This window comes from Drosophila mauritiana, unplaced genomic scaffold, assembly GCF_004382145.1.
Source record: "Drosophila mauritiana strain mau12 unplaced genomic scaffold, ASM438214v1 Y_40, whole genome shotgun sequence".
Taxonomy (NCBI): Eukaryota; Metazoa; Arthropoda; class Insecta; order Diptera; family Drosophilidae; genus Drosophila; species Drosophila mauritiana.
In genome coordinates, this window is record NW_022881585.1 from 1,577 (window position 1) to 23,027 (window position 21,451).

Genomic DNA, 21,451 nt, shown 5'->3' on the forward strand with positions numbered 1-21,451 from the left:
CGGGTTTAGTGTCGTCGTTGTTGTTGCTGCTGGCTTCACTTTGGGCTAGGCGCGTAGGCGGGCTTTTTCTATATCTCAAAGGCACGGCGGAATATCGATATGCTATCAATTTCCCTGCAGCTCGTTATCGATATTTCACGCCTTTTTTTTTGGCGTGCTTATCGGTTATTTTCTTTTTTGCCGCCAGTCTATCGCCTATCGGGCAGAAATACTAGAAATGTTCAAGTTAGTATTTTTGTATTGTATTGAGGACCCATGCGGAAAGTAATAAGCGGCGACTAGGTAGGTTCCCACCCCAACACCCTGGCGAGAAGGTTTATCCACCCCCCGAGAAAAAGAAGGCTCTCCCATCGAGATTATTATAATTATTTTTTCATGAAATAAAAAAAACAACAATTAAATATTGTTAAAGTAGTTTAAATTGTAAAGTAATGTATAAGTAATGTATATATTGGTATGCCTATGCTGTAGATTCCAATTAATAAAATTTACAAAAAAAAAACTTTATATTTGATAGGAGCTGCTAGAGTTTACAAAATATAAAACAGGCCTTGTAATAAACGTCAAGTTCATATACATTGTCAGTAGAATATTTGGAGCTTCCAAATGCCAATCTACTGATTTTGGCACCATACCATACCTTTCAGGCCTTTGTGCTGTAATATAGAAGTAGCCCCGTGAAAACGCACTCAACTGCATTCGCTGTCGTATTTTAATTGAATTTAAGCGGAGAGCAGCTCTCGCGTTCGTCTAGTCGCGCTTGGTCAGTCGTGAGGTGACAGTGTTGCAACTAAAATGGATTATGAGCCATCCGAAAAGATCATTGGTAATTTAATTTCCCTAAGTGGTACTGCGCTAGTCTTCCCAAACCGTTGAACTTTGTTCCTTTTCGAGAAGAGCAGCAGATTAATGCAATTTTTTTCGGCAGATCGCTACCATGTCATCCGTAAATTGAGCTGTGGCGACTACTCTACTGTTTGGCTGTGCTGGGACTTGCAGGCAATGAGATATGTGGCAATTAAAATTTTCAAGTCGGCACCGCACTTTGACAAGACGATAAGGCACGAAATAAAGATACTCAAGACGGTGCGCGAGACCGATCCATCGAATCCACGCCGTCGCAAAACCGTCCAGATGCTGGACGACTTCAAGATCACCGGCCATAATGGCACCCATATTTGTATTGTGTTCGAGATGCTGGGTGACAATCTCCTGAAACTCATACGGAAGTCCCAATTACGCGGTATTCCACTGGCCAACGTCAAAGCTATTACCCGCCAGGTGCTGGAGGGTCTTGACTATCTTCACACTTGCTGCCAGATCATCCACACGGACATAAAGCCCGAGAATGTCTTCCTGTGCGTGGACGAGCCTCATGTGCGCTCACGCTCCGTGGAGAATACATATTCGGCTACGAATGGATCGCATTCGGATCTAACCCTTTCAACACTTCCTCCGCCGCCGCAAGCAAAGCACAAGGCTAAACAGGATCCGGCGTTAGAGGAATGCAATGTCAACGTAAAGATCGCCGATCTGTGCAAATCTTGTTGGGTTAATAATCACTTGACTGAGGACATTCAAACGCGCCAATATCGGTCACTAGAAGTTATTATCGGTGCGGGCTATAACACCTCTGCGGATATCTGGAGCACTGCATGCATGGTATTCGAACTGGCCACCGGTGACTATCTTTTTGAGCCACACTCCGGCGAATCGTACACCCGCGACGAGGACCATTTGGCCCACATCATCGAGCTGCTGGGTCCAATACCGCGGTACATTTTGTTAAACGCCACCTATGCGGCGAAGTCGTTTACCCGTTCCTGCGAGCTACGAAATATCTCGGGCCTTAAGCCCTGGGGCCTAATGGACGTTCTTCTGGAGAAGTACGAGTGGTCGCAAAAGGATGCGGCGTCATTCGCTTCGTTCCTTAAGCCCATGCTCGAGCTCGATCCGAACAAGCGTGCCACCGCTGCGGAGTGTCTGCAGCACCCGTGGCTTAGATAAGATACGATGCAACCTGGTTGTTGGCTGCGTGCCACCCAGCCAGCAACAGCAGATGGAGGGGGAGCTCTAGCAGGAACCGGAACAGGAAAAGGAACAAGAGCAATAGCACTAAAAGGTGGATCACCGGCAGTAACAGCAGACGGAGAAGTTGGCAGGGGCTATATAGAATCTTCGGCATCGGTGGCTACTTTGGCTTCCATCTCATCAATTGCTTCCATATCGGCTGCAGCAATGGCGGCACTGAAGGACGGACCTTATTTGGTTGCACCCTTCGTAACCACAGCCTCAGCACCACCCACTCCACATCCCCACGCATCCATTTCGACAAACACGGCCAGCACAGTGCCAGCTACACCTACACGTCGTCGCATCGCTCCCGAAAACGATTTGGACTTGGTTGAGGACTTGGGTGTGGCACTTGCTCAAATAGAGGACCCGCAGACACCCACCAAGAACAAATCGCATCGCTTTTTCTGGCGCAAGGCACTGCAACGTGTCTTCCAGCGTCGTAAGTGACGGCGTCCCGCTGCCCCGCTGGCATCGTCCCGCCCGTCGCTGTCGTCGTCGCAACCTGGCTGAGATGCAAATGCGCCTGCTGTGCCACTGCGTGCAGCCCGTGTGGCCCTGCTCAGCTGCATCCCCTGGCGAACCCTGGCAACATACGCAACAACAACTTTTACTTCAGCAACCACCAAAGCATCAGCAGCCAGCATTACAGCAGTCTCCGTGATTCAGTTAACTCAATTAAATTGAAATTATAATATTGTATTACCGCCTACACGAACACGTCCCCACGAATCCTGTACATAGGCTCGACAGTTCTCGATACCATTATTCATTTTTATTTAAAGCGACGCATAAGAGTGCGATGGTAGAGCATGAGCAAGTGCCGCATAGAAACCATATATGTGTTAGTGTACATTTACCCGAGATGCGAATCGGCAAATCTACATTTATAAGAGTACATAGTTAAATGAAATGGAGTCGATCCATCGATGGGTGTCTCACACGCGCCATCGTCGATTCGATGGAATAGGGCAGTAGGGCAGCACGTCTGAATTTTTATAAGCATATGTATATGTATGACGGAGCGTAGATTTAATCCAAATTGCGAAGCGAGTCCCTGTAGTTTTCCTCTTTTTGATTCTTGCCGCTGCGTGTGTGTGCTTTTCCTCGTTCTCTTCTCGATAGACACGCACGGCCACACTACTATCAGGGCCACACTCGATCTCAATGTTATCTCACAATCGATTACAACTCGTCCTATCGATAAGTCTCGTGAACAGTTGACCATCGATAGGGCGCCTATTTCAAAATATCATTCCCTTCTCCGACACGGCCATTCTGATAAATTACACGCCCTCGTGTATGAGCTACCCTCTGCAATAAATCAACCTTCAACCTTCAGTTGTACTTTTAATGTGACAATCTTATTCATTAACAACTTTGAATTTTTTAACTTAATCTTTAACATTCATTATTCATTTCTTAGAATTCTTCAACTTCTTGACTATTTCGTTCATTTAAGCAATTTCTTTTCAAATCAAAATTTTATTAATTTTCCTTCTTTCATCTCGTCTCTTTACTTATTCTATTTTCTCATTTTCTTTTCTCATTTTCGTCTCTTATTTTCTTCTCTCATTTTCTTTTCTCATTTTCGTCTTTTATTTTCTTCTCTCATTTTCTTTTCTCATTTTCTAACAACATTATCATTTTACCACTCAGGGTCAGGTACCGCCACGTAGCCATCGATAAACTGTGTACTTCCATACACCTTCCGCCTACTGTCTCTTTCAACAGTTTCCATTTCATATCTTTCAACAACTTCACTTACTGTCTCTTTCAACAGTTTCCATACCATTTCTTTCAACAACTTCTTTTACTGTCTCTTTCAACAATTTACATATCATCTCTTTCATCAACATCACTACTGTCTCTTTCAACAGTTTCACCTGGCGGGCTAACATCGATCTCCAGCTCGCTTGGCACCTGCCCATCTGGCAATCTTCTTAATCTCTCATGCGCATACTTATACCGCTTATTACTTTTCAAACTCTTTAAAGTATATCTGTCATTATCCAATACCTCAATAATCTCAAATGGTCCTCTATATTTAGCATCTAACTTAGTCTGGTTTCTCTCACTATTATTTAGCAACACAAAATCTCCAACACTGAATTTTACTATCTTAGCTCTGCCTTTATCAAATCTTTCCTTCTCATACTTTCCTGATCTTTCTATATTCTCTAAAGCTTGGGTTCTTATCTTAGTCAGATCTATTTCAGTTTCTGGTTCATGAATGGCAACAAGGCCTAAAGGCCGAGCAACCTTTCCCATTAATAATTCTAATGGACTCGCTTTTGTTATCTTATTAGCAGTACAATTAATAGCTAATTGCACGTCACCCAATGCCTCTTGCCACGATCGAGAACTCATTTCAACAGCTGTTAATAAATTTTTCAAGGTACTCATAACTCTCTCAACCTGGTCATTACCTCGGCTTGCTCCTGTTGCTATCAAATGTAATTTTATCTTTTGTGAAGAGCAAAATTCAACGAACTTAGCACCTGTAAAACTTCTTCCCTGATCAGCCACAATACGAATAGGGACTCCGAACAACGAAATTGCTGATTTTAACGCCATTACACAGCTTTCTGCACTTAATGTGAACGTGTGGTAGAGATAAACATACTTGGTAAATGCATCTATCTGTACAATAACAAATTCTTTACGATCGCTTTTACCACTAAGCTTGCCTGATATGTCTATGTGAACAGTATGCCACGGAATGTTTACTTTGGGAATAGGATGTAATTCCATTTGTAATTTTCCAGAAGATGATTTGGACACTCGGCAGGTTATACAATTTTCAACAAATCTTCGAACGTATTTGGCCATGCCCTCAAACCAATAGTAATCGTAAACCTTGTCAAGTGTTTTCTCCCAGCCCAGATGCATTATGGATTCATGTACTTGGTTAATAACTGACCATCTAAATCCACGAGGCACCACTGGCAAACATAGGGTCTTGCCATTTCTTTGTATGATTCTATACAAAACTCCAGCTCTCAAAGCATATGTCTTAGCCAAATCGAATGGACATTCATCATTGTTCAGCTTGGCAACGATTTCTACGATATCTTGATCTTTCTGTTGCTCTGCACAAATCCAATCCTCAGATACTTCAGTTAAGTCGATTCGCTTTTCAACAACTTTCGCATATTCAGGGGAATTTTCCGGAGGAAGTGGATTTCTGGAAAAGAAATCAGCTTGCCTTCTCTATACTGTATTTCAAAATCGAATGTCTGTAAATAAGCCCACCAGCGATAGACTCTAGGCAACAACTCAATCTTATTTCGTGATGATTTTAAAGAATTACAATCAGTGAACATTACAAACTTTCTGCCATGTAAGTAGTGCCGGAAATGCTTGACTGCATTTACCACCGCAAGAGTTTCCAACTCATACGAAGTATATTTAGATTCGCATACACTTGTTGTCTTACTGTAGTATTCCACTACATACGGTTTATTTTCAATTCTGTGCAAGAGTATAGCACCATATCCGATTGCACTCGCATCGGTGTGTAACTCTATTGGATATTGCGGGTCAAAGATAATCAAAACTGGTTTATTAGTAAGAATGTGAATAATTTTTCTACGAATTTCCTCATGTTCTATATTCCACTCAAATTTATTTTTCTCTGAGGTGAGAAAATATAAAGGCTTCATTAGCTGTGAAAATCCTGGAACAAACTGACGAAAGTACGGTGCTAACCCAATGAACTGTCTCAAACTTTGCGAGTATTTGGACTAATCTCACCTGCTCGTACTTCGAATCCTAAATATTGGACAGAAGTCCTCAGAAAGAAGCATTTTTCAACATTGAATGAAAATCCTGCCTTTGATAAAATATCCAAAACAATCTTTAACCTTTCGAGTGCCGTTTCCTTGGTTGGAGCTACAATCATTATGTCGTCCATATACACAATGACATACGAATAAGCGACCTCGCCTAATGCCTTTATAACTGCTCTTTGAAAGACTGATGGCGCATTCTTAAGTCCAAATGGCATCGACAGGAACTCATATTGGCCGTCAGGGGTGACAAATGCCGTGTACTCGACAGAGTTCGGATGCATAGGAACCTGATAATAGCCACTTGACATGTCCAAGCAGGTAAAGAACTTTGCACCACGCAACCTGGCTATCTGATCAGATATTAAAGGCAACGGAAACTTGTCAGCTACTGTATTCGAATTCAATTCTCTATAATGCACACAAAGCCTAGCTGATCCATTCTTCTTCTTCACCAATAGAACAGGGCTCGCAAAAGGGGAGCTACTCGGTGTGATAACTTTGCAATCTAATAATTCTTGAACTTTGTTTCGAACCACATCTCTCTCACTGGGGCTCAATCTATATGGTCTTCTCTGTACCGTTTTTGTCTCATCAATCAATCGAATTTTCATTTCTCCCGAATTTACGCGAGAATCTGAGTAGGATTTCAACAATGTTTTTATTTCATTTTTGTTTTCACCGCATACATTGTTTTCTATTATTTCGAATGAGTTTTCTATGAACTTAGAGCACGAATTAACAGTTTTTGTTTCATTCTTAATTATTTCTACTCCTTTACAAGACACTACAGCAGCATATCCCTGAGCTAATACTTCTCGTCCTAGTACGATATTATTTGACATACAATCATCTGGTACTACATGAAATATTACATTTAAACTGTTTCCATTAATGAGAATATTGTTGTCGATTTGAATTGTACTGCAAACATTTGCATTTCCAATACCTTTCAGGCTTACTACGTTATTTATTATTTTACCGCTTATGTTTTTAGCAAAACTCTCTTTAATCAAAGAGCACTCTGCTCCAGAGTCAAAGATAATTGGAAAGTTCTCACCTCGTAGCAGCATACTTGTCTTTGGTTCATCCACCACGCACAGCTCAGCTCTCTTCTCGTTCCGAAATCCAGCTCCACCACTTGCCATATTTTTGGGGCATTGTGAAGCTATATGACCTTGCTCCTGGCAGCGATAGCAAGTTATACTGCCTTTAGAATGCTGCTGAAATGATTGGCTTCCTCGGTGATCCTGTCTCGACATGCCAGCTCTCTACTTCCTGTTTCGGCAGTCAATCATCTTGTGCCCCATTTTACCACAAATATGGCACTTCAAGGGCGCGAACTTAGCTCGCTTTCCTCCAGATTCCTGATTTCCAGAATGATGTGTGCGCCTGTCTGCATTTGTCTGCATTTGCATAGCGTTGTTGGAATAACTGCTTAAATTCCAACCATGTCACACCAGCATAGCACACTTCTGACAGCCATCGGGACGCACCTTCTTCCAGCGATTTTGTTAAGGCCAATATTAATGCACTGCCTTCCAGAGGTTTTTCAGCCACAATAATATCAACCGTAGAGCACCATTGAGTAGCGTCGGCGCCTGGAATGTCGGCGTTAAACTTTGGCAATGTGACGACGCCATTTTGTGCCGGTTCTCGCACAGACGCTTGCAGTGTTTTTGCCAATTCCAAGAAACTTTGGTTTTGGTGCTCCATCAAGATGCGCAGTTGGTCCTCCATGGTGTGCAGACGAAGGCACAATCCCACTTCTGATGACGGAGCGTAGATTTAATCCAAATTGTGAAGCGAGTCCCTGTAGTTTTCCTCTTTTTGATTCTTGCCGCTGCGTGTGTGTGCTTTTCCTCGTTCTCTTCTCGATAGACACGCACGGCCACACTACTATCAGGGCCACACTCGATCTCAATGTTATTGAAATCTCACAATCGATTACAACTCGTCCTATCGATAAGTCTCGGGAACAGTTGACCATCGATAGGGCGCCTATTTCAAAATATCATTCCCCTCTCCGACATATATATAATTAAATGTTTGCAATACTCATATGTGAAAAAAAATATAATATAAGTTAGTATTTTTTTTGTAAGCTTTAGATTATAGACAGAGACATGGACTGGTAACATTATCGTCTTGCATGTTTTGTTTACATTAATAAATTGTAGTGATTTTACAAAAAACATTGAAATTTAGGACTAACATTGTGTAATTTATTTCTTTTCAGGTACCCCCGCCAGAAGGACGGAAGCATCGAGTCGCTGAGGAGCCTAAGGAGTCATCACAGGTGAGTTTTTGTTGTGTGTTGGCTGTGGACTGTTGCGTCCCCTGGAAGTTGGCCACTTGCAACAAGTTTGTCCGGCCGGAGTTGCAGGTGAATTGTTCTCGATAGCAGCATCCCGCGCCGCCGTCATTTGGTGAAGATCCGTTATATCGTCAGTGGCAGATTTATGCAATTGTTTAATGAGTTCGTTTGTACTGCAGATGCAAATTGCCGGTCGTCAGGAAGAGGAGTTGCGAAGAGTAATCCCACGCAGCTGTCATTGCATTTTTATTGAGCTGCTGGCATTATGGTGGTGGCGTTCGTCTCGTGGCAGAGAAGTCGTCAGTGGGGATTGTAGCTCGGTCTATCACCGAGGAAAGCCAGGTGCGCCGCGTCTTGTGGCCATAGCGTCAGGATTGGCAGCTTGGGGCCGCCGGTTCGAGATTTGTTGCAGAGGGCCGCCGCAACGTGATAGGCATGGAAATGAACGTAAGAATTGTATTTGGTAAGTATTATATATGTTATTTGTTTTTTATGATTGCATTAATTTTTGTTGTTTCAGGTACATTGAGTGGGATTTAATTTAAGGTAAGTATTATATTTGTGTATATTTGTTTATATATCATAGTTGCGTTTGTTATTGTTTTTCAGGTACTTAAGGAGGAAGCTAGTCTGGGGTGAGTATTGTATTGCTTTTATAATTGCGTTGATTTTTTTTTGCTTTTCAGGTACGTTTTGTGAGGGCTAACTTGGAGGCCCTTTTTATTGTGTTATTGCAGCTGGAATGCCGCGATTTTGGAGTCATCAAGTTGGCAATTAGATAATTATAAATATATATATAGATATTATAAATATATATTTCCCAGTAATAGCTTGTGTTCCCTTGTTTCAATAGTTGTAGTCTTGGAAACTGGAGCTGCGTGCTTGACATCAGCAGGATGGAGCCGTCTATTATCATCTGCTACTTTGTCTGTCCGGTTTGTTATTGTCTATATGCTCTTGAGTAATTTTTGTATCGAATTCTTATTTATTTTCCGTTTATTGCAGGTTAGCGGAGAATTCGTTGAAGATACGATACTGAGGAGAAATATTCGTTTTAAGGACAAATTTTGCAGCTTATTAATGTGGCAACAGCACCGCGCTAATTATCCTTATTAATGCAGTGGCGTCAGGAGAAGGAGACGGCATCATAAAATTGTCAACTTTTTGTGTTTAAAATCGCGAAAGTTGGCGATTTTGTTTTGTTTTTGCGGTGCCTATCTCTTGTTGTTGGTTGCGTTGAAGGATTTACGTGCGTGGCGTCAGGAGGATGGAGTCGCATATATGTATCTGCTAGTTTGCCTGACAAGTTTTGCGTTTTTCTGTGTGTCCTTGATTAATTTTGTATAGTATTCTTATTAATTTTCCTTTCCTTACAGGTTATCGGAAGATTATTGAACATACGATACTGCGGAAAATTATGCAATTTAGGGAAGGATTTTGAGGCTTTTAAATGTGGTGTCAGCTCCGCGCTAGTGATCCTTGATAATGCAGTGGCATCAGGAGGTGGAGACGGCGTCGTAAAATTGTCAATTTTTTGTGTTTAAATTCGCGAAAGCTGCCGCTTTTGTTTTTCTTTTGCTGAGACCGCCTCTTCTTGTTGGTTGCATTGGATCACCAGTTGGCTGTGGTCAAGGAGGTAAGAGCAATATTTGATTGTTTTGTTTAATTTCTTATTGGTTTATTGTTTTGTTTTCAGATTTTAGCGTCAACTAATGTAGGCGCTCGTCGAGCTGGGAGATTTTAATTTTTACTTTGTAGGTGGAGGTTTATTTTGCCTTTGATTACATTTTATGCAATATGTAGGTACAATTATTTGAATTTAGAGATTAACATTGCATGAGGTTAGTTTGGGGATTGGACATAGTTAGTATTTAATATTAAGTTAGTATTTTTTTGTAAGCTTTAGATTATAGGCAGAGACATGGACTGGTAACATTATCGTCTTGCATATTTTGTTTACATTAATAAATTGTAGTAATTTTACAAAAAACATTGAAATTTAGGACTAACATTGTATAATTTATTTCTTTTCAGGTACCCCCGCCAGAAGGACGGAAGCATCGAGTCGCTGGAGGCCTCGAGAGTCATTGGAGGTGAGTATTAGTTGTGTTTTGGCAGGAAATTAGCTGCGGACGCTGGATGCGCGCCACTTGCAATATGTATGTCCGGAAAGCGTTGCATGTAGTTTATTGGTGGTAAGTTTATCCCGCGCCGCTGTCATTTGGTGGTTTTCTCTTCCACCCTCAGTGGTAGATGTTTGCAATTATTTATTTAGTTTGTTAAATTGCAGGTCAGCTTCGCCGGTCGTCGGGAAGAGGAAGCCTGAAGAAAGGTCCCGCACAGCGGTCGTCACGTAGTTTTGGAGCTGCTGCCATTATTGTGGTGGGATCTGTCTCGTTTTGGCAGAGGAGTCGTCAGTGATGATTGTGGCTTGGTCGTTCATCTAGAGTGGCTAGGTGCGCCGCGTTTTGTGGCCATTTCGCCAGGGTTTGCAGCTTGGAGCCTCCGGAACGTGATTAGTTGCCGAGGGCCGTCGCAACGATTGGGTCCATGGAAATGGAAGTAAAATTAGAGATTGGGTGAGTATTATATTTGCTATTTGATTTTGTGATTGTGTAGTTTTGTGTTTTTTTAGGTATATTTGGTGGGAGGTAAGTATTATATTTATAATTTATTTGTTTTTATAATTATTGCATTAATTTTTGTTTTTGTTTTTCAGGTACATTAGATGGAAGCTAATCTGGTGGTGAGTATTATAATTGTTTTTATGGTTGCATTAATATTTTGTTTTTCAGGTACGTTTTGTAACTAATTAGGAGGCCCTTTGTTTTTGGAACATAGCAACGGAAGAGCCGCGGGTTTAGTGTCGTTGTTGTTGCTGCTGGCTTCACTTTTAGATACTGTTGCGCGCGCGCCTCTGTCGGTTTTATAATCTCAACTGACTTTCAAAATTGGGCTAGGCGCGTAGGCGGGCTTTTTCGATAGCTCAAAGGCACGGCGGAATATCGATATGCTATCAATTTCCCTGCAGCTCGTTATCGATATTTCGCCCCTTTTTTTTGGCGGGCTTATCGGCTATTATGTTCTTTGCCGCCAGTCTATCGCCTATCGGGCAGAAATACTAGAAATGTTCAAGTTAGTATTTTTGTATTGTATTGAGGACCCATGCGGAAAGTAATATGCGGCGACTAGGTAGGTTCCCACCCCAACACCCTGGCGAGAAGGTTTATCCACCCCCCGAGAAAAAGAAGGCTCTCCCATCGAGATTATTATAATTATTTTTTCATGAAATAAAATAAAAACATAATTAAATATTGTTAAAGTAGTTTAAATTGTAAAGTAATGTATAAGTAATGTATATATTGGTATGCCTATGCTGTAGATTCCAATTAATAAAATTTACAAAAAAAAAAACTTTATATTTGATAGGAGCTGCTAGAGTTTACAAAATATAAAACAGGCCTTGTAATAAACGTCAAGTTAATATACATTGTCAGTAGAATATTTGGAGCTTCCAAATGCCAATCTACTGATGGATTATGAGCCATCCGAAAAGATCATTGGTAATTTAATTTCCCTAAGTGGTACTGCGCTACTCTTCCCAAACCGTTGAACTTTGTTCCTTTTCGAGAAGAGCAGCAGATTAATGCAATTTTTTTCGGCAGATCGCCACCATGTTATCCGTAAATTGAGCTGTGGCGACTACTCTACTGTTTGGCTGTGCTGGGACTTGCAGGCAATGAGATATGTGGCAATTAAAATTTTCAAGTCGGCACCGCACTTTGACAAGACGATAAGGCACGAAATAAAGATACTCAAGACGGTGCGCGAGACCGATCCATCGAATCCACGCCGTCGCAAAACCGTCCAGATGCTGGACGACTTCAAGATCACCGTCCTTAATGGCACCCATATTTGTATTGTGTTCGAGATGCTGGGTGACAATCTCCTGAAACTCATACGGAAGTCCCAATTACGCGGTATTCCACTGGCCAACGTCAAAGCTATTACCCGCCAGGTGCTGGAGGGTCTTGACTATCTTCACACGTGCTGCCAGATCATCCACACGGACATAAAGCCCGAGAATGTCTTCCTGTGCGTGGACGAGCCTCATGTGCGCTCACGCTCCGTGGAGAATACATCTTCGGCTACGAATGGACCGCATTCGGATCTAACCCTTTCAACACTTCCTCCGCCGCCGCAAGCAAAGCACAAGGCTAAACAGGATCCGGCGTTAGAGGAATGCAATGTCAACGTAAAGATCGCCGATCTGTGCAAATCTGGTTGGGTTAATAATCACTTGACTGAGGACATTCAAACGCGCCAATATCGGTCACTAGAAGTTATTATCGGTGCGGGCTATAACACCTCTGCGGATATCTGGAGCACTGCATGCATGGTATTCGAACTGGCCACCGGTGACTATCTTTTTGAGCCACACTCCGGCGAATCGTACACCCGCGACGAGGACCATTTGGCCCACATCATCGAGCTGCTGGGTCCAATACCGCGGTACATTTTGTTAAACGCCACCTATGCGGCGAAGTCGTTTACCCGTTCCTGCGAGCTACGAAATATCTCGGGCCTTAAGCCCTGGGGCCTAATGGACGTTCTTCTGGAGAAGTACGAGTGGTCGCAAAAGGATGCGGCGTTATTCGCTTCGTTCCTTAAGCCCATGCTCGAGCTCGATCCGAACAAGCGTGCCACCGCTGCGGAGTGTCTGCAGCACCCGTGGCTTAGATAAGATACGATGCAACCTGGTTGTTGGCTGCGTGCCACCCAGCCAGCAACAGCAGATGGAGGGGGAGCTCTAGCAGGAACCGGAACAGGAAAAGGAACAAGAGCAATAGCACTAAAAGGTGGATCACCGGCAGTAACAGCAGACGGAGAAGTTGGCAGGGGCTATATAGAATCTTCGGCATCGGTGGCTACTTTGGCTTCCATCTCATCAATTGCTTCCATATCGGCTGCAGCAATGGCGGCACTGAAGGACCGACCTTATTTGGTTGCACCTTTCGTAACCACAGCCTCAGCACCACCCACTCCACATCCCCACGCATCCATTTCGACAAACACGGCCAGCACAGTGCCAGCTACACCTACACGTCGTCGCATCGCTCCCGAAAACGATTTGGACTTGGTTGAGGACTTGGGTGTGGCACTTGCTCAAATAGAGGACCCGCAGACACCCACCAAGAACAAATCGCATCGCTTTTTCTGGCGGAAGGCACTGCGACGTGTCTTCCAGCGTCGTAAGATGCATCTGCGCCTGCTGTGCAAGATCCACTGCGTGCAGCCCGCGTGGCCCTGCTCAGCTGCATCCGCTGGCGAACCCTGGCAACATACGCAACAACAACTTTCACTTCAGCAACCACCAAAGCATCAGCAACCAGACAGCATTACAGCAGTCTCCGTGATCCAGTTAACTCAATTAAATTGAAATTATAATATTGTATTACCGCCTACACGAACACGTCCCCACGAATCCTATACATAGGCTCGACAGTTCTCGATACCATTATTCATTTTTATTTAAAGCGACGCATAAGAGTGCGATGGTAGAGCATGAGCAAGTGCCGCATTGAAACCATATATGTGTTAGTGTACATTTACCCGAGATGCGAATCGGCAAATCTACATTTATAAGAGTCCGTAGTTAAATGAAATGGAGTCGATCCATCGATGGGTGTCTCACACGCGCCATCGTCGATTCGATGGAATAGGGAGTAGGGCAGCGCGTCTGAATTTTTATAAGCATATGTATATAGTAACGTAATTATGCCTTACTCATAATTCACTTATACAAAAGACCGACCGCGGTGGTCCGCCGCATCGATTCCTTGTTAAATAAACAAACATTTCCCGATATTGCGGCAGGCACATAGCCACGTAGTACATAAGAATTCTTTTTCATATGTATGCACATAAGCATAAGCAAGAAGCGCTCTCGCGCAGATCAAGTAAACAACCCACTAACCCAGTACATCTAAGATTTTCTCACACCAACTGTTTCAGTCTTAAGCTGATATTCAATCAATAAAAACGCAAAGCGGATTCATTCGGAGTTTTTATTTATTTCGGCGTTGATCTTAGTTCAAATACGGATCATTTATTCGACTCAAATAAAAAACTATTTTACTGGCGCAGTCGGTAGGATACTAAAAAAGTATCCGAAAAAAAAGAACCGCGAGTGGAAAATAAATTAACTTTTATAATCCGGTGTACTCGTCAACAATCTCGCTTGTGATTTTCGTTACTTCAACTTGGATTATAAATCCATTTCGGTTGTCCTAATAAAGTGGAAGAAAACAAAGAAAATCCCCAGTTGAAATTCATCCCATAAGTCCAACGGCAGGCGAAAGAAACATTACAAATAATAAAATTATAGAAAAGTAAAAATTTTTTAACTAAGCTATCAAATAAGCAAAAATCAAAATAATAAAAAAACTCCAGAAGACTAAAACGTAAAAACATAATAAACTCTATCTAAATAAAACTAAAAGAAAATACAAAATGGAACAACCTAAGATTGCCGCACCACAACTCGTAACTCTAAACGAGAACAACCTTAGTGAAGCGAGAAGACAACTCAAAGACATTTTCCCATTTAATGGAGATCCCTCAGCGCCTTATACGTTCATTAGTAGAGTGGATTACATCCTAGAACTCTACCCAACTAACGACTTGCGACAACAACGCATTCTACTCGGAGCTGTGGAACGAAACATACATGGACAAGTTATAAGATCATTGGGACTACCAAACATCGAGGACTGGTACACCTTGAGGTCAAGGTTAATTGTTGAATACAAACCCCAAACGCCAAATTACAAACTTTTGTAAAATTTCCGAGAAACACCATACAAAGGAAATTTACGAGCATTCTGCGAGGAAGCTGAAAGTAGGCGTCAACTCTTAATAGCTAAACTACATCTAGAAGGTAATAATACCTCATCATTTATTTGCAAGCAATTAGGGACTCTATTAAGGCACTTATTCGAAAATTACCAACTAATTTGTTCTGTATTTTGGCTCATCATGAAATTCCCGATTTAAGAACCTTAATTAACATTCAATTTGGTGCAACTAGATCTGCAAACCCACAACCTAATTTTAATAGGAATCCATTTCCACAAACGCAACAAACTATAAAACAAATTATTAAACGTCCTAGACCAGTTGACAGCGATCAATCAAGAATGTCTGTCGACGAAGTTAGACTACAAGACGCACAAGAATATGGACCAACTGACCCAAACTGTAATCAACATTTTTATGAACAAGAACTTCTTGACTACAATCCATACCAAACCCAGGCTGACAGTAACCAACTTATAACGCCATCAGAATTAAATGAAAATATTTCTCAATCTAACGAAAATTTTCGGTTACCAGCCTCGGCCAACACCAATACATAGAAATAACACACAAAGGTCATAAATACAAATGCCTCATTGACACAGGATCGACCATTAACACGATGAGAGAAAATTTCTTTAGTCTCCCAATTCAAAACACTAAATGCAAAGTTTTTACATCTAACGGTGCCAACTTTCATAAAAAAAATAGATTTTAAATTGTTTCGATTAAATCATCTAAATGAAGAGGAAAGTTCTAAATTAAAAATATTATTAAATAAATTCAGGAATCTTCAATATCAAGAAGGAGATCATTTAACATTCACTAATACAATAAAACACGTAATAAACACAACACACAATTCTCCTATTTATTTTAAGCAATATCCACTTGCTCATATGCATGAAATAGAAGTAGAAAATCAGGTACAAGAAATGCTTAGGCAAGGTTTAATTAGTGAAAGTAATTCACCATATGTTGTAGTTTATAATTTATATTTCCTTTCTTAATAAATAAATAAATAGTCAAGTTTGTGTTTGAGTTTTATGTTTTATATTTTAAGTTATTTTCAACTGCAACACCAGCACCACGACCTACTCACAGCAAAAAACGTACAAGAATGAGAGAACAAATAAAAGGTGTGGCCATTCATGTCAAATATAAAGTAGTGTTGTTTAACGTTATTTTTGTAGGTTGAATTGTATATTCCAACACGCCCCCTCAAAAATAACGTCTATAATTAAAAACATAACAATAATATTCATTAGTAACTATCAAATGTGGGTGGTGTGCATTCTGGGAAGTGTTAACTGATCCAGCATTTGCTGCGAGGATACGGGGAAAACCCAGAAAAACCCGATCAGATCATTGTAACAAAATATGTTTACAGGAATTTAAATTTGAAAAATATATATAAAAATTTCATTCAGCATTCGATTGGTCGTCTTGCAGCAAACCCAATTTGTCTCGTAACTCCACAAATCTCGCAGCAGGAAACGATTTTGTAAATATGTCAGCCAGTTGATTCTCTGTAGGAATATACTCAAGACAAATCACATTATTCTGAACTTGCTCTCTGGCAAAATGATATTTAATATCAATATGTTTAGCTCGTTTATGACATGAGGGGTTGTTTGCTATGCTAATACAGCCTTGATTGTCTTCGTAAATTTTAATGGGGTTTTCTAGTTTAATGTTAATACTAGTTAATAAAAATTTAAGCCATAGAGCTTCTCTCACGGCTTCAAATAGGGCCATATACTCAGCTTCAGTTGATGAGGCTGCTACTGAGTTCTGTCTCTTTGTATTCCAACAAATGAGATTAAAATCAAACATTTTGAATAAATACCCTGTTGTACTTTTTCTATCAATTTCACTACCACCCCAATCAGAATCCACATAACCAATAATTTTATTTTCAAATGCCAAGTTCTTTTTAATTTTTTTTTAATTTCATATCGATAGTGCCCTTCAAATATCTAAGAACTCTTTTTAAGTTCTGCCATAACTCGGAGTTATTTTTGCTACTATATCTGCTCAAGATATTTACTGCAGTAGTTAAATCTGGGCGTGTACAAAGCATTATGTACATTAAACATCCTATGAGATTACGGCATGGGGTATTGCAGTCTTCATCTGAATTAAGTAATTCATAATTTATTTTACTAGGTAAAGGAGTACTAACTGCATTACAATTTTCCATGTTAAATTTACTTAAAATTTTTTTAACATATGCAGATTGGCTTAAATAGATTTTATCTTCATGCATTTCTATCCTAATTCCAATAAAATGTTTTATTTCATTTAGGTCAGTCATCCTAAACTTTTCCATTAAATACCTTTTGAAGTTATTCATTCTTGTCATATCTCCTGTAGCTATAACCACATCATCTACATATAATAATACATATATGTTTTCATTGATGTTACCTTTGTCTAAAATATATATACAGCGATCAACTGAAGAGTTTACAAACTCACACTCTTTCAATGCTTGCTCAAATACTTCAAACCAGCATCTAGCCGCTTGCTTGAGTCCGTAAATTGCCTTATTCAATTTACACACATTGTCACTATTACACGATATACCTTGAGGAAGTCTCATATAAATTTCCTCTTTTAACGTGCCATTTAAGAAAGCTGTTTTTACATCCATTTGATGGACTTTCAAGTTATACTGTATTGCTAATGAAAATATAAATCGGAAACTTGAAATTCTAGCTACAGGAGCAAATGTCTCTTCATAGTCTATTTGGTATTTTTGAGTGAATCCTCGTGCAACCAATCTAGCTTTGTATCTAATTGGATTTCCAAGTTCATTATATTTAACAGAAAATACCCATCTGCTATCTACAATATTTTTGTTTTCAGGCCTTTTTGTAATTGTCCAAGTATTATTAATTTTATGAGCATTTAACTCTGTATTGATGGCTTCTTCCCAAGAAGATTTATCATCCCTATATTGAATTTCATCAAATGAATTTGGGACATCGTTAAATATAGTGTGAGCATTTAGAACAACTTTATTTAGTCTATTATCCTCTTCATTATAAGATATCTGAGGCTTAGTCTTTAATCTCTCACTTCTTCTATTAATAATTTCTATGCCATCATTTTTAGTTGGATTATCAATTCCAATTTCTTTTAAGTGCTCTGCTGTTTCACTTTCCCTACTCTCATTCGGGTTGCCTGATCCCTTACTTTCATTCAGGTGATCATCTCGCTTTCTTTTCTTACTCTCATTCAGAAAATATTTATTACTTTCCTTACTATCTTTCAGGAATTGTATGTTGTCGCATTCCTTACTCTCATTCGGGAATTCTGTTTGTATTATTTTCCTACTGTCATTCGGAAAATTTTTATTTTCACTTTCCTTACTATCTTTCAGGAATTGTATGTTGTCGCATTCCTTACTCTCATTCGGGAATTCTGTTTGTATTATTTTCCTACTGTCATTTGGAAATTTTTATTTTCACTTTCCTTACTATCTTTCAGGAATTGTATGTTGTCGCATTCCTTACTCTCATTCGGGAATTCTGTTTGTATTATTTTCCTACTGTCATTCGGAAAATTTTTATTTTCACTTTCCTTACTATCTTTCAGGAACACTGTTTCAAATTTAACAGCTCTAGAATTAACCATATTGGTTTCATCGACAACAACATCTCTTGCGACAATAAATTTTTCATTTACAGCATCCCACAACTTAAAACCATTGGGTTCATAGCCCACAAAAATACTTTTAAATGATTTATCATCAAACTTTCCTTGTTTGTTTTTAATATGCACATAAACAGTTGCACCAAACACTCTCAAATGTTTTAAGTATGGCTTCTTATTGTGCCACATCTCATATGGGGTCTTTGAACTATCAACAAGTGCTCTGCTAGGAATTCTGTTGATTAAATAAGTAGCAGTTAATACTGCTTCGCCCCAAAAGCTTTTATCTAGTTTTGCACCACTAACCATGGTTCGAGCTTTTTTCGTAATGGTTCTTATCATTCTCTCAGAAACACCATTTAACTGAGGTGTATGTGGCACTGTTAAGTGATAAGAAATTCCTTTCTTAACACAAAATTGTCTCATCTTATTTGACAAGTATTCTCTACCATTGTCAATGTATAAATACACAACCTTTAAATTAAAATGAGCTTCACTCTTGGCTACAAAATCTTGAAACATGCTAAACACATCAGATTTATATTTAATTAAATAAGTTACACAATAATGTGTAAACTGATCAACAAAGATCACAAAATAATTTTTATCATCTAAAGTAACTGGAGTAATAGGCCCACAGACATCTGAGTGTACTACAAAAAGTGGTCTTTTAATATGGGTCTTATCTTTCAATTGTTTAAAAGGAAGTCTTGCCTGTTTACCATTTAAACAGGGTTCACAAATTTCACATGATAACTCTAAGTTGTTTAGAAGACTTTGATCACTAAACATATTCTTTCGTTTTATTTCTAATAATTTGCCATCGCTTATATGGCCAAACCTCTCATGCCATAAACGAAAATTATTTTTATGCTTAGCATTTATAGAATATGCTTGAAAATTGATCACAGGTACATTGTTTAACATACCTGAATTTTTGACAACCATTAACCCATTTTTCGAAATGGTTACACCGCTTTTGTCAAATTCGATCGACATTCCTGCCTCTTGGAGACGCTTTACGGACATCAAATTACCAGCAGCTTCCTTACAAAAGAGTACATCCTCCAGTGTAATCTCATGGTCATTCCGTAGTCGGACAATACCACGCTTAGTGGCATAAATAAATTCGCCTTGCTTGGCCACTGCAATCTTAAGTGGAGGCACAACCTCCACACTGTCGGTATACAGCGACTCATCATTTATAAGACGGTCACTAGCACCAGAATCAAGGACAAACCCGCAGTTATCCATCACTGAAGTATTATTCACTTCTTTTACCATAAACGCAATGCCGTGTGATGTTGCAGTTTGAACTTGTTTTTCATTTTCTTTATTTTTATTATTTAATATGGTATTCTTTTATAATGGAAGCAGTCTTTTTTAATGTGGCCTTCTCTGCCTCAGTGGTGACACTTGACTTTATACTTTGAATTTCCCTTGAATATTTTCTTTGGTTTAGTTACCCGATTTTTAAACAAATTATTTTTATAAGTGTTATTTTTGTTGTGCACGATCGCGTTCATAACTTTCTTGCTTGTATCGTTGTGGTCATTTTTAATTTTAATTTCTTGATCCAGCAATCTATTTTTCACAAACGCCAATGTCAAATTTTCTTCAGATAATGTCTCTATCGCTGTAATAATTCCATCGTAACACGAAGGCAATGTGATCAGTAGATGAGAAATTTTATCCATCTCTTCTATTTTTGCACCAGCTGCCAACAATTCACTTATAAGTTCGTCAAAAATATGAAAATGGCTTAATAGTGACATCTCACTCGATAGCTTCAGAGAAAGCAAACGTTTTCGCAGCGCCAGTTGCGACGCCAAACTTTTTCGTTCATAAACGGCGTCCAAATTCTCAAGAATCTGACGCGCCGTAATGTCGCTTGTTGCGAAATTTAAAAACGAGTCGCTTAGGTACTCTATTATTGTACTTTTTGCACAACGCTCTGCCTTTTTCCAGGAGTCATCTACCTCGTTAGGCATTAAACCATCAACTACTTTAAGTACATCTTGCTCGGCTAAAAGAGCCCTAATTCTAAATTTCCAAATCGCGTACTTCTCGCCATCAAACGGCTTAATATTACGTTTAGCCTTGTCCATTTTTCACTCAAATTCTGAGAAGGAATTAATTTCACAAGAATGTGAAAAAAAAATGCTATTTCACAATTTATTTTCACAATCTTTAATTCACAATTTAATTGTTTATTAGGCATGGACTGGGCCCATAACCTGTTGTAGTTTATAATTTATATTTCCTTTCTTAATAAATAAATAAATAGTCAAGTTTGTGTTTGAGTTTTATGTTTTATATTTTAAGTTATTTTCAACTGCAACACCAGCACCACGACCTACTCACAGCAAAAAACGTACAAGAATGAGAGAACAAATAAAAGGTGTGGCCATTCATGTCAAATATAAAGTAGTGTTGTTTAACGTTATTTTTGTAGGTTGAATTGTATATTCCAACACCATATAATAGTCCTACTTGGGTAGTATCAAAATAACTCGACGCTTCAGGTGAACAGAAATACAGAGTTGTAAATGACTATAGAAATTTTAACGAAATAACAATTCCAGATAGATATCCAATGCCAAACATAGATGAAATACTCGGTAAACTAGGACAGAGTCAATATTTTACAACAATAGATCTAGCGAAAGGCTTCCACCAAATATAAGTGGACCCAGACTCAAATCAGAAAACTGCATTCTCCACCAAGAGCGGACATTACGAATACGTTCGG

At 39.6% G+C, this 21,451-nt stretch overlaps 1 protein-coding gene, 2 long non-coding RNA genes and 1 pseudogene across 3 annotated transcripts; all 4 read left to right on the forward strand.

The window, feature by feature from the left end:
- Positions 1–609: 609 nt before the first annotated feature.
- LOC117150172 (SRSF protein kinase 2-like) lies at positions 610–2,586 on the forward strand. Its single transcript, XM_033316965.1, has 2 exons — positions 610–826; positions 929–2,586. The coding sequence occupies exons 1-2, from the start codon at positions 796–798 to the stop codon at positions 2,005–2,007; spliced, it is 1,110 nt and encodes a 369-aa protein (XP_033172856.1). The 5' UTR covers positions 610–795; the 3' UTR covers positions 2,008–2,586.
- Positions 2,587–8,050: 5,464 nt separating this feature from the next.
- On the forward strand, positions 8,051–8,968 carry LOC117150174. Its single transcript, XR_004460747.1, has 4 exons — positions 8,051–8,163; positions 8,361–8,644; positions 8,702–8,727; positions 8,868–8,968. It is a non-coding gene; the product is annotated as an uncharacterized LOC117150174 (long non-coding RNA).
- Positions 8,969–9,082: 114 nt separating this feature from the next.
- LOC117150173 lies at positions 9,083–11,244 on the forward strand. The gene is made up of 9 exons (XR_004460746.1): positions 9,083–9,116; positions 9,187–9,502; positions 9,558–9,817; positions 9,878–9,935; positions 10,216–10,376; positions 10,472–10,760; positions 10,817–10,832; positions 10,901–10,927; positions 10,977–11,244. It is a non-coding gene; the product is annotated as an uncharacterized LOC117150173 (long non-coding RNA).
- A 439-nt stretch (positions 11,245–11,683) lies between these two features.
- LOC117150171 lies at positions 11,684–13,694 on the forward strand (annotated as a pseudogene).
- Positions 13,695–21,451: the final 7,757 nt, after the last annotated feature.

Coding starts and splice junctions, on each gene's coding strand:
- LOC117150172 (XM_033316965.1), top strand. CDS start 796: ATGGATTATGAGCCATCCGAAAAGATCATTG. Junction 827..928: donor GCCATCCGAAAAGATCATTG/GTAATTTAATTT, acceptor TTTTTTCGGCAG/ATCGCTACCATGTCATCCGT.